General features: G+C 37.2%; 1 protein-coding gene across 1 annotated transcript in view; it reads left to right on the forward strand.

Annotated features, from left to right (window-relative positions):
* RP1 (RP1 axonemal microtubule associated) overlaps positions 1 to 14,409 on the forward strand; it is a 164,839-nt gene that overhangs the window by 81,549 nt on the left and 68,881 nt on the right. The window contains 3 exon segments of the mRNA XM_058025257.1: positions 904 to 959; positions 7,074 to 7,243; positions 13,457 to 13,676. Coding sequence (XP_057881240.1) covers positions 904 to 959; positions 7,074 to 7,243; positions 13,457 to 13,676 — 446 coding nt within the window.

Here is a 14,409-nt window from a genome sequence, read left to right on the forward strand (position 1 = left end):
ACTGGTGAGGCTGCAGCTTGAGTCCTGTGTCCAGTTTTTGTCCAAAAAATGCTTTCAACTTTTAGAAACTGCTAGTGATCTTTTGTTTCTTAGGATGGAATGAGGAGATATGTCTCAAAATTTAATCAAGCTGTTTATTGCAAAAAGTTGAAATGCAGTGGAGTTTAGACTTCATGCATAAGAGATTTATTCATAGAGTTTTGTTCCTTACAAGAAATGAAATATGTTATGGATCTTGGGTTTAAACAAATACAACATCAACGTGGAGTCAATAGAATAGAAGCTGACAGTGAGCATGTATTTATTTATTTTTAAATAAGTGAGGTTGTTGAAGATTGGGAAATATTATGTGAACAAGGGGGTTCAGCTGAAAGGAGTATGAATGTATGTTTGCAGTGAAATGTTATTGCAGAAAAGCTCCTTAAATTCATCAGTATAAAAGAAAAATAAAGCAAGAACAGAAGCTCAGTTTGTTGCTGCAGATAGGCAAAAGTTTTAGAAACTTCCAGACCTGAAGATTTTATATATAATTCTAAGTACAATAACTATAACTAACCACTGCAGGTTTTATAACTCTCTCACATGTACAGCTGAGTCTCTGAACCAATAAATAATTAGTATTTCACACAATGTACTCCATACTGTACTACTCACCTCATACAGCTACCATGAAAATTCTTCTTTGCCTGGAGCAAATTGAACCAAATTCTTCTTATATGAATAAGGCCAACTGTGCTGAAGGTATAAAAGAAAATTTGATCCTGGAAGTAGTTTCAAGGTGTAGCTTGATCAAAGGTGAATAAAAAATACTATTGGAGACAAAAGGTAATGGTCAGATGATATATACTATACTAATACTAATAGTTTTTCTTAATCTTATTATTTTTGTTTTTGCAATGAAAGATGGTTAGATGAATATCAAGATGATGGGAAAACAGAGAGGGAGCTAACTGCCAATAGTAAGTATTTTGTTACAGAAAATTTGTTATAGCACTACGGTATATACTTAATGCTTTGTTATTACTAAAGAACTTTTCCAGATAAGAACATAGCTTAAGAAAAAAGTGATAATAAAGCTAGCTTACAATTATTTTTCCTGCTCATATTTTAGAGAGTGGCAGTTCAGTGAAGACATTTCTTAAAGGTAAGAGTTGTTTTCCAACCATTGCTTTCTACACCATAGTTTTTGCTGTTTGAATTTAAATCAGTATTGCAGGAAATATGTGAGCAAATTACCTCATTTGTATGTGTTTTCTTGTATATCAGCTGTGAAAGAACATGACAAATTGGCTGGCAGTACTCTACAGGAAGGACTAGACCCTTATAAGCAATTGAGAAAACACAGAAACCATTTCTGGTTTTCTTCCTGCTTCTACTATTCTGTTCTGAAATCAACCAGGAATTCCTCTGAGAAGAGATTCAAGTGTTCTTTTGTTTACCCCAACGTCACTGTCATTTAATACTTGGGGACAGGTCCCCTAACAAACATCAGCAAGTTGAAAAATGTGTTGTGAAGTGTCAGTGGAAACATTTTCAGGTCAAAATTCCAAAGTAGCCAGAAATAATGCAAGCTTAAACTCCAAATGCTCCAGTGAAGCTAAATGTATTATGTGCATTCAGTTGCCTAAATCTGCTTAATTAATGAAAAGACATAGATAAAACACTCCCCACCCAGCTTTCTGTTTCTATATCTACAAGGACATTCTCATCCCTATAATGCACTAGTTACCACCTCTGTGTTTCTTCCTAACCTGACACACTTATTTTTAATGAACATTTAACTGTAAATGGTTATTCTGTGCATCTCTCTCTGGGAATTTCATGGGAACAACTAAACTAAAAAAAGTAATGTTTCCATTTGTCTCTGAAAACAGTGACTTGCTTTCTGTAGGATGAGTCCTAGTCTCCCAACCTAGTTCCAGTTTCAAAATGGAATCATTTGCATTCAATCAAACAGTTTAGCCAACAGCTTTATTATTCCACAAAAGCATGAATTTGACAAAAGGAGAGTGATGAACTCCGGTAACTAAAGACTTTCTTTTTCACAGAGAAAGTTGATTTTCACGAGTGACTTGGAATTGGATTCTGCAATCTGCTAAGTGCACAGTTCTGGGAAACAACCATAATATCTGTTTCACCTTATGTTCAGAAAATAAACTATATTTTACTACCAGTTCAAAATTTTTCCCAGCACAGTTTCATTCTTCGTTATGTTATAGCAAGCGGGCACAGATGCACAGGCTGCTCACTGCCTGTGAGTGTCAAGAGTGATCAGACTCAGTATACTGATTATGAGGAGAAAGGAGTGGTTTATTCTTAACTAGCTTTTGAAATGTCACACTGCCAAGATGTCCAGGAGGACCCAGAGACCATTGAGATCAGAGCTTCTGAAAAAAGAGGTTATAAAAGAGAAGAACATTTTTAGGAAGTTATGTGTCAGGTAGCTGTATGACAGCTTAGCTTGAGCTGCTCTTCAGCCATTTTAGTTTTGCCCATGGGCTCACTCCAGTGAGGAACTGAGATTGGTTACAGATTGGACTTTTATGCCTTATGAGAAAAAGATGATGGTTGGGACTGATTTTTCACAGTTTGTGTTGTCATATCAGTGATCTCATTGATGTTCCATGATTGAGCTTTGTAGGAGGGAACCATCACAAGAGGTTTGGAAAGATATCCTGTAGTCAGTTCTGTGTCACTCTATCGTGACTCAGTGCCAATGTCAGAGCTGGTAAGAGAACATTCCAGAGATGCCGAGTCCTGGGAGAAAAAGTAGTTCCCTTAGATTCTTCCAGCACCTGTTTATCACTATTCTACATGGTAAAATAGTGATAAACAGTCCCCTTCAGAGTAGGGGGGAACACTTTCCATGTAACAGATATTTACTGAATAAGAGGCAAGTGGAAGGTCTGATGTTAGGGAGCCAATATTTTAAGCACTAATGTGGCCATATTCTGTATGAGCTGCACTCTGCAAATGGGCTTCAGGGAAAGTCATAAAAATCTGGTCAGCATAATTCAGTGTTTCCTGATTTTCAGGGTAAGATCAATGTGCTTAGGTCAAGTTTAAAGCACCAGATGCAGAAAAAATTACTTTATAAGTCACTCTGAAGGTCAGAAATCTCATTCACTTTGGATGAGGCTAGTAACCTGTTCAACCACCAAGCCAAAGAGGAAACTTTGGAAGTCATCATTGCTAGCAGGTTATGTGAGGGCGCTCTGTCCTTTTTCAGCCAGGCTGGCATTATGCCAGTTCTAATGAAGCATAAATCCCAGATCCCTGTGACTGCTGCTGCTGGCTGTGGATTCTGCCAAAATGCAGTCTGCCCATATCAAGTTTTCTCAGTAACCTTTGCACTTTTATACAATACAGAGAGGCTCTGGCAAATCAGGCATAGGAATAGATTTATTTGTATGCCTCTGATTCCTCCTTGTATATTTGATGCAAGATAAATAGAGAAAGTGTATTTTCCTAGTGGAGAAAGCAGATAGATGCTCTCAGCTCTCAAATGAAGTTGATTTGAGGGATTTGAAGTTGATTTGAATGGGACTTTCTGTTACTCTCTAAAAGTTTCCTACATGGTAGGGGTATTTTACTACTTTTTCCTTCTGTTTTCTCTATTTATTTTCCTTCTGTGCCTCAAAATAGATGACCTATTGTAATAGCACATAGGAAAGAATTTTCTCTCAGAGCAAGGAGACAAGACACAGTATGTTCCAATGAAATCCTCTCTGCAGTCAGCTAAAAGGAGCTGGCTTCCTGTAATGTGATGCCTGTAGGGTGTCCTGAGGTTTTGTGGGTTATTGTGGGTGGTAAATAAAGTGTGGTTCAGTAGCAAAGTTCAGTTAATAGATATTTCTCAGCTGGCTCTTCTTCTGTTGTGCAAGGTTTTTGGTATTAAGGCATATAGAAAATTCATATCAAAAGAGAAAATATTCAGTAAGTTCTGCTGTGACTAATTTTGTTTTGGAATTATTCCTTCCTTGCAAGTAGTCGATAATGGACTAAGAATAATCACAGGATTCCCAAATTTAAAAGGGAATGGACCCTATTCTAAAAAGCAGCAACAGCATGTTTCCATTGCCAGATGGAGGCAGAAATGCCTAAGAAAAAGAATTAAGCAGACTGACTGCTCTGCCTCAAGGAAACACAAAGTTCTACCATCTTCAGGAAATAAGCAACCAACTCCTATGTCTTGCAAAGTGTGAATGTCATTCTAGGTCTTAAGACCAAAAAACACCAGAGTAAAAAAACCCTTGAAAGAGTGTATTGTAAAAGCAGTTTTGGAAATCCTTAAAAAATACATAAATGGCTCATTTTTTAAAACCCCAGAAAATAAACCTTCCTTTTTCAGCTTTCTGAAATATATGATGAAATGTTGACTTCAGGTTTTGCCATGCTCAGATTTCTTTGTACAGAAATTGTTGTGGGTTTGATTTTTGTGGTTTTATTGAAGGAACTTTTAGATTCCAGACTGGTGGTTAAAGGAATTTATGGCAGGAAATTGTTATATTCATCCAATTTAATTTCTGAAAGTCAAGAAATGATCCCTAATTCTACGATATCTCTGGATAAATCTCTGTACTGTGAATCAGATTCTTGGTTATATCATTATATTAAAGAGAGAATTCTGAGACATTTTTCCCCACAGAATTCTGGTTTTTCCCCTGCTATTCATTTTAGCGCTTCCTACATTGGTGTCTCAAAGTAAATGGCACTAGCTTCACATGTAAGCTACAGAACTACAATAACACATGAACACACTAATCACTCTGAAAGGAAGTTAACACAGGTCAGTGATGTCAGGAGAAAAGTCTTTTTTAATGTAGTCACACAGATGAAACACAGAAAAATGACCTATTGAAGCCCAGCTATCTCACTTCCACACCTTCATTCCTGGAGGGGTATAGAAATCACTGAACACAGTAAATACTTGGCATCAGTCTTCTGTCTCATGTAGCAATCCTCACCAAGTAGATGTCTGAGTGAATAGAATATTATACAAAGGATTTTTTGATTCTTCTGGCATGAGCAGGTTAAATGAATTTGTTGAACTGAGAGAAAATGGAGTCAGTCTGTGTTAGTTCATTTAATAAACTGTAGAAGCATTAAAAGTAAGTGTAGGAGAATAAAGAATCACAGACACTAAGAGGCTTTAAATCTGTAACCATTGATTTATTCCCTGGAAAACTCCCAACTGGTGTCTTAGCCTTCCTACTGAAATAATAATTAAAAACACAATCATGGATATTAATTAAAATAAATCACCTTGCTCGAAATACCTTCTCTGAACATGCTGCCTCTTTGAGGAGGGAACAGCCAGTTATGTATTTCTTATTTCTCTTAACTTAAGGCTTGCTCTCTCCTGGAGCAGAGGGATATTACAAAGAGAAAAAAAACAAAAACCAACTCCACTTGGGAATTACAGAACTGCAAAGTTATCTTAATTTCCTCTCTGCTGTGTTCCTGGGACAGCCTTCAAAATGGAGCATGCTTGGACAGGATAAGCGATTCAGGGCTATGTTGGGAGTCTTTGTAAAAATTTGAAGCTCCTCATAAACCTTTGGAGTGCTCAGGAACAGCAAAAGCTCAAACAATGCTTGACTTCACCAAGTGTGACACCCTGATGAGTACCACATGCCAACCTGGCACAAGGAGATAAAATTCAAAGCTGGCACATAAATCAAACAGCAAAAGTTCCTCATTAGGCAAAGTGTGGATTTTCCACACCCTACATCTGACTCATTGCTGGAAATGACCTTAAAATAAGAGTTCAGATGGAGGGATCCTTTCAGCTAGTGTGTTACTCAGAAGACTGGCTGTGAGATGAGTATTTGCCTGCTGTTTTCTAGCTGAGCCCAGAAGAGTCAGGGAACAGTCAGATGTAAGGCAGAAACAGGTTCTATAACAAGAGAAAATAAAACCAAAACAGGATTAGCTGAAAAAAACAATAAGAAAAAAGAGGAAAATTATAAATCAAGGCAACCAGATCAGGTTTTCATCTAGTCTCCATCTTTAAGCAGGCAAAGGAAAACAAAAGGTAGGAAAAAAGCACAGTTCTGTAAGAAAAAGACATGTCTGATTTATTTCTGAATGAAATGATTCTAAAATTCATTTTATCACTATATTGTATTGTGGGCTTACACAAAATCACAAAATAGTTCTCTTTATATCAGTCCCATTAGCAAATTATTATCACAGTATTGGCCACATCTAAACAAAAGCTTTTATTTTGCTTCCACTGTTAAGTTCCTCTTGCCATGCAGGATCAAGAGTCTTTTCAACAAATGATTCCTTTGAAAGTAGAAAATGATTTACCTTCTAGCACTTAAGTAGCTTTCTATACTACACTATCCATGTAAGACACTGTATTTTTCTCACACCTGAAACAGCTTCTCAGTTGCATACTTGACTTCTAACACTGTTATGAGCGCAGGTGACTTACCAAAATACAACCTCTAAAAGGCCAAAGCCATAAGGTCAGAATAAATCTCTTCAAAAATAAAGAATTAAGCTCTTCAAAATTTCCTGAATTTTGTATTCAATCCTAATGAGTGATCTGATCTGACAAATACAAAACATGACAAATTAAATTAGAAAAATCTGAAAAAAAGTTGAAGTTTCATTGTTTAGCTAGTTATGTATTAGCCAGCAGTTCTTACAAATGTATCACAAACAAGTCTTTCAAAATGTTAATATTCTTTTCATGTTACATAAGAACATTCTAAGAACTGAAATGTATTAAAATTATTACTGAAATTAAAGTAGCTATTTTGATACAAAGAATGCAAAAAACACCCTTAAGCAAAGTGTCTTTTTTTTGCTTCCTAGGTATTAATTTCTGCTTTCATACCCACTTCAACAATTGTCTTACGTTTATCAAGTCTGAGCTATAATTATCTTAAAAATTAATTATTATTAATTTTTAATTTTTTATTATAGTGAATGGGACATAAACTCATGGAAATCTATAACTCCTCTTTGTGACAATAACAAAGACATCCTTATCTCTCTACCATTGATCCTAAAAATGTTTAATTCGTAGATTGATGCTAAAAATGTTTTTCCTGTTTTAGCACAACGGTGGAGAGTGCAGGTTAAAACAGATGGAGATTCCCCAGAGCCACAGGAGTGTAAAAGGACCCTTGTGATTTATGGCTCAAAGGGCAAAAGTGATGAGCTTCTGCTTTCTCCACAAACCCCAGGATATGTGTGCTTTCTCCCCAGAGCCACTGACGAATTCATTGTAAGTCAGAAATATACAGTTCTACATAGAACTGATCATGACATTGCCCTCTTGGATATATATATGTATATAGATATGGATATGGATATAGATATATGTATATATATGTGTGTGTGTGCATAACTAGCATTATATATATATATACAGTTGATTTGTCTGCTAAAAAATGATGTAATTATTTACAAAGCTGGAATGACATAAGTATAGGTCTTGGGTCATCTCCTCCTGCTCGTCCTGTTCTACTACAGCCAGCACCATGGACTCTTTTGTGTAATTTATTGCATTCACCAGCTCATCTTGCATTTTTTCTGAATCCCTGGAGATTCCTGAGTTGAAGTTCACACAAAAGGCAATATACAATTATTTGTGAATGCAGAAGATGAAGGCTTGGGCAGCACTCCCAGGGGATATAAGTGGGCTTTTCTTTCCTTCATTTCCATCTTTGTAAAGTAGTATCCACTCTCCACAGGATTGTTCTGTCTCTCAGGTCAGCAGGCAGAGGATTTTTCTGGGTAATCACAAATCACTGGAGAATGCATTCATGCATATCAAAATGTGGTGAACTCTGAAGCAATAGCTTAAGGGTGGTCAGTATTAAAATCAACCCTACCACCGTCCTGACCACCCATACACCTGACACACATGCTGATGATTTGGGAGGATTCATCTGAATAGAATATTTTAAATCTTCAATTCTGTCCTGGCCTTCTAGGCTAGGTCATTGCAAATTCTGTTGATTGTCATGAAGTACAGCTTCTAGCCAGCAAGATGGGAGAAATAGCTTGCAATTTGAAGCAGTTTTATACAGCTCAGAAAGACTTTTCAATGGCTGCAATAAACATTCTGAAAACAATGGCAAAACTACATTTAGAAAATTATGTCAAAGCCTCGTTGTAATGACCTGATCCAGGCTGAATTTTTACTTTGAATAACAAGCTAAAGCAATTTAGGAACTTTATGGGGAGTAAATGAAAAGATAAATGGTATTTCTTAAGAACAAGGAAGCAGCTGCTTATCAGAAAACACACAGGAAACACACTGAGTAACAAAACAAGCTTCCTATCCTATGCCATGAGCATAAACTGAAGAGGTTAGCAGAGGCAGAATCTATCTGTGGAGCTGGAGCACCAGCTGACTGCATTTTGGCAAGCACCATTGCATAAAGCAGCGATGCTGCTACATCCAGCATGTTGGTAATTTCCCAAGTGGCACGTATTCCTTGTTAAGGCTGCCTGATTTCAATGATTGGGTATCACACCAGGAGAAATTTGTATTTCTGTGTGTCGGTTGTGGTTGTCCCTCATAGTCTACTATCCTTGGTATGCAGTACATTATGGGTTGTAGCCTTCCACCCCAGCAGCTTTCTGAATGCTTGTTCATATTTTGGATAGACTTTGGGTTTGTGCCTGTATTTTCCCCACAGCTATTTGTGTCCTTGTTTTTATTGCTTTGTATGAAAAAGTTCGTTCTATTTGAGCATTATTTACTGTGCATGACGTTTTATCTCTTTGCTGCATTGCTTACAGTGCAGCTTACACAATAGCAGCTCTGGTATAAAGGGGTATTTGGGGATTCACAGGTATCTCCATAAACACCCTTACACCTCTTCAGATGTTTGAGCTAATAAACCCAGTTTCATTTTGCTTTCCCTTTCTTTGTTCTTACTAAGACTATGCAGAAGAATGCAGAAACTTTGGTTATGTTTTCTCACTGTAGCAGCAGGCTGGAGGCATGAACATGATATCACAATGAGGACAAGCTGTGAATTCAGCTTTCCAAAAAGCACGAATAAATGAACTTTTAACCTCCCCCCAAGATCCTGGTCCTAGACAAACATCCTTAATAATATAGTGCAGTAAAAAGAACAACAGGTTATGTGCTATAAGCAGTTCACATAGTTTTGAAACTATGTGAATGTATCTCATAATTTTGATCTCAGAGATACATTTATTGCACATTGAGGACAGAAAGGCATGTAAATTCCTGATTTTCCAGGTGTTCTCACACAAGTATATGCACAGATGTGTATCATATTCAGAATGAATATTCCATCCAAAATATGCCCAATCAACTCCTATGAAAGAACAGGTGTAGTTTAATTGCACATAGCAAGTATAAAGAATAAATTAAAAGAGAGAAAATAGAAGCATGCTCTTAGGTACAGTTGGGTTCTAGAAGTCTCAGAAATGTGCAGTATGGTAGTTGAGCTGCTTAAAAAATTAATTATAACACCTAAGTTTTAAAAAATAAATTAAAAATGCATCAATGTTATGAAATCCGACAGGACTAGTAGCACTGAAGGCAACATGGCAAGAAACCAGTGAAGAGGTGGAATTTTTTTCCTTGGTAGTCTGGTGATGATTGGAGTCAATCACTGATCTCACACGGAATGAATAGATTTGTAAAGTACATGGATCTTTCTCACAGTCATCTTTGTTTCTTGGTTGCTAGCAGAGTAAGTTTGCCAGAGTGTCTCTTTGGAAGGTCGTGCTGTATTGTGCACACTCTGTTCCCCAGAGAATCTTAAAATACATGGGGCAGAGTGTGAGATTAGGATGCCCAAAATTGTTGTCCACACACTGGCACAGGAAGTACAAAATGAGCAATAGTGCTCTTCAAGTAGGACTGTTGTTAAATACACAATAAATTCTGAATTAATTTTGTGTTAAGGATTAAAAAGGTGACAGAAAGTTTCAAATCCCATAATACAATAATCCAATTCCACAGTATGAGATGATGCTCCAAACAACAAGCAGAAGGATTTCTGGAGTTTATGACAGATGGCTGTCCAATTGAATTTTAGTAGGTTTGATGAAACCCTATTAACTGGAATAATTTATGGGCGGGATGGGTGGGTGTGATTTGTTTGGGTTTTTTTTTTTTGTTTTAACAGAGAAAAGAATGAAGAGGAATTGCATTTAAGTATGCATCCAAACAGTAAAATTTACAAGGCTTTCATTACCCTAGGCATGATGCCTTTGAGAAGCCCTGTGTGAGTTAAAGAGGAAAGGATTTAAAATGTTATCAAATTTTCTAATCATCTGTATCACTTACCAGTCTCTGAGATATTAAGAAGCCCAGTGGCTCCTCCTAATTTTAAGAGCTTCACTCTTAGAGATTCAGTCATGTAATGGAAAACATACTGTGTTTTTCAGTATGTGACAAATCACTCCAACTCAGCTAAGATTTCAAATTCTGAGTATCAGAAAAAGCTATTCAGAAGAAATAAATGTGAAAAAATTAATTAGAAAATTATAGTAATGAATGAGGTAAAGTATCCTCTTGCAAATATTCGACAAATTTAAAACCAGGACATTCGCTGGATATATGCTTTGTGATGGATTATATGTCTGCCTCTGCTTCAAAGTTCATGTTGCATCCATTAATAGATGTTGGTGGCGGGAACAGACAATTTTGGTACTCAAGATAGAATATCATAGTCCAAAGGGAAACTGCTTGTACTAAACTGCTCAGAAAAGGATTGCAGGAATGATGTAATGGCAGGACTGGGTACAATGATGGAGCTGAACAAAAAGGCTAATGCTGGCCACAGCTGTAAGTGAAAACACAAATCCATGAAAAAAGGGGAACTATCTAATACACTCATTTAATAATAGCTGGTGTTTAATTCCATGGATCATAAACAGTATGATTATTAGTACTTGCTGGTTCAATGGCAGTCAGGGAATTAATTGAGATTGTGACTCTAGAAACAGAATGGACAATTGGGGTTTCTAAATACTCTGTCCTGTATTCTGGAATTATTTTCCTATAAATCTCCTCTGTGCATTTCCCACAAGGATTATACCCCATGTATTTATGACAACTTAGAATCCTAGTGAATTGTAAATTAGGGTAGCAGAAGACAATGTAAAATGTGAATTACAGCTTGCCCTGTCACATAAAAATAACCAAGTTCTGTACTTTTGCAACTCCCAAACAGAGCTTTATGGAATAAATTGTTCCCAGCTTTTAGAGTAGCTGTGTGATACAGTCATGGAATCCCTGCATGAGAAAAACAATCTACAGGAAATAATTTTAAAAGTCAGTAGTCTGGTTCTGAAAGAGAAGAAGGAATGACTTTGTTGTCTGTGAAAGAACTGTAGTTTAGATGGGTGAAGAACCTGTGCACTCTCCTCTCAATGAACCCAAATAATTCCTTTTAAGTTTAATCAGGTGGAATGCATATTTTGCAAGGAATTAATCCACTTAGTCCACCACAGCTAATGATACATAGCTAATTATATCCTTTGCAACATACACAGCACGAATGAAAAATCTTGATGCAAAACTCTGCCCACTCATTTCCCTTTTCCCAGAGCAGGAGTGGGGACTGAGTCAGGGACACCTTTGATCTCTGTCAGCACGATGGCACAGAGACAGGCCGGGCAGGCTAGGCTTAGAGAGAGGAAAGCCTGGTGCCCTCTCTCCTGGTGTATAACTACTGCTGGGTGCCTTTCTGGGTACTGTGGAGTCACAGCTCAGGAGCTGAGAGGTTCTGAGCAGCCCAGGGCTGTTATATAGGCAATGGAAGGGAGCTCTTCCCTGCTCCCTAAACAATGCCCTGAGTCATGAAATTGTGTAGGAGTGGCATGGCAACCACTTACCTCAAGAAATTCAGACCAGAAGGGATCTTTTAATCCATCAAGTGCAATTCCTTCCTACCAAAGGCCTCTTTTCATAAGTTCTGCATCATAAATTGGTCATAAAATTCCTGTAAAACGGTTGGGGCAGGTAGCTTTATTTTCAATTAATTATTCCTCTTCATACTCTGATATTTTACTATTTCTTATGGGCATGACAGTTACTAAAAATGATGTCCAACTCTCCTAAAATGACAAAGGCACATTTTTTAGTACCTCTCTAATTAGAAGGAGGTAGCAGATACTCCCCTACATGCTTGTGTTCCCTGTGCAAATGCACACAATCTAGCTTTAAGTGAGCGAGGTCAGCAGTGAGGGGCTGTCACGTTCAGAGCTCTGCTGAGAAGCAAAATAAATTGATCTGTTAGGTCTGTGCTCTGTCTTAGGAGCCAATCTGCTGGTGGTGCTGTCAGAGGCAGAGCATGATTGTGTAAGGCTAATTTCAGTTTATTGTTGTGATGCTATAGGGTGTACAAAGGATTTATTCCCTGGAAAGACACCGAGTCTTATGTTGTGACTGATAGGCGGGGGTGGGGAAATCAGAAATATGGGAGAAGAACAAATCCACTGGCAATATTTTTTTTTGTATTAAGTATTTTGATACTTAATAAAAAAGTTGTTGCCTTTAAAAATTACTAGTTCTCAGTTGTTTCACTCAAAATCACTCCCATGCTGTCTTTCTTGTAGCTGCCCAGTGCATGGCTGCCACGTTACTTCCTGTTGTACAGAAGACTTATCATGCAGTGGTTGTTAATGTCATGTAAATCATTATCCACAATCAGCAACCATTTACTGAATTTCCACATGTAGTATGGGAACAGGGCTGTGTCATCCTACACAGTTATTTCTGTAACATAAATGATTTATTTTTCTCAGAAATATCCCTTTCCTTTAATGAAGAATTGGCTGTAAATAGTTTTATGTTCTAGACAAAACCATATAGCAAAGGAGAATTTAGTAAAACTTCACCAATAGGGTTGCCAAGCACTGGGACAGGCTGACCAGGGCAGTGGTTGAGTAACCATCCTGGAGGTATTTACAAACATGCTGATGTGGCACTCAGGGACATGGTTCACTGGTGGACTTGGCACTGCTGTGTGAATGGTTGGACTTGATGATCTTAAAGGTCTTTTCCAACCCAAACAATTCTGCGGTTCCAGGCTCACAGTAATCATCTTTAAATTAATACCTCACTTGGCTGTGGATATTAAAATCTTTAATTGTAAGTTAATGCTCTCTTTCTCCAGTAGGGTTGCAACTTTCTGTGTTACCTTTTGTCTAAATAGCCTAAATGCACAGATCTTACTAATTTTAACTGTGATTCACCCCTAAGTTAACATGCTTACAGTATGTATGCTTACAGAGTATCATGCTTACAATAGTAATAAAGGAGATAATTTCACCCATGATTATACCATGAAATAAAAAGAATTGATACCGTCATACACTTATCCCAGCCTCAAACTCAACTTTTCCTTTATATACTGTTAAGTATAGAAATTCTGCACTGGGGTTGGTACTAAAGGAACCAGCCTTGACAGTACCCTCTTCCTCATGCTATTTGGTGCAGGTTGAGACTGGAGATCTGGGAGATGTCTACAAGATCCGAGTCAGCTGTGATGATGTGCCAGGCTTCAGGGGCTGGCATCTGAAGTCTTTTCACTTGCAAGAGCTGCATAGGAAACAAGAACTGAACTTTGAGTGCAACTGCTGGCTCACTCTTAAGAGGGGGGATAAGGAGCTGGTAAAAGAATTCCCTGCAGTCACTGAGGACCAGAAAACTTTACCAGGTAAAAGCACCAAGAAGACATGAATATGTAAATTAGCTGCTTGAAAATAAATCAGTGACACACATATATATAATGTGTTGTCTGGATTTGATATCTTCAGTGTCTCTGTTGCACCTGTCTTCACACATGCACTGCAAGAATAATGAAATTTATATTTTAATTTTCCAGTTTAGTTGCATATTGGATTTTACAGTTGCTAAGTCTTCTGCATGATTTTAAATGAGAAAAAATGAACAAAAAAATTGGACTTTTTAGGGAAATGAACACATTCAAAGCCATGGAAATGAGTTGTTCTAGAGTTGCTATAGAATCTATAGAGTGGCTATAGAATATATTTTAGCTTACAAAAGCTTTAGTTGCTGATGTAAGTATCAGAAGTAAGCCTAATTGCACAGAAAGGTTGGGTGTTTTTTCCTAAGGACTACTTTTTTGCCATACTCAAAGTTCTCAGAGATGTCCTTGGAATGTGAAGACTTAGAGAAGTCCTGCATTTGTTCAGAAAAGTTAGCAGTTACATGGGATAAAAGTAATTAGAGACATGACTGCTTTGCTAAAAGGAAGTTCCAGAAGTTCAGATCCCTGAATACTAAAACCTATTCATGACCTTAAAACAAAGTATAGTGTTACATTAGTTAAATGTTAATTCTGCAGAACTGTACATTAAAAATGCATTTGAAAAGTTTTGGTTATTCTTTTTGTAGGAGCCTGAATATATATGCAATTAAATGATCAT

Source organism: Melospiza georgiana, chromosome 1 (assembly GCF_028018845.1).
Source record: "Melospiza georgiana isolate bMelGeo1 chromosome 1, bMelGeo1.pri, whole genome shotgun sequence".
NCBI classification, from domain to species: Eukaryota; Metazoa; Chordata; class Aves; order Passeriformes; family Passerellidae; genus Melospiza; species Melospiza georgiana.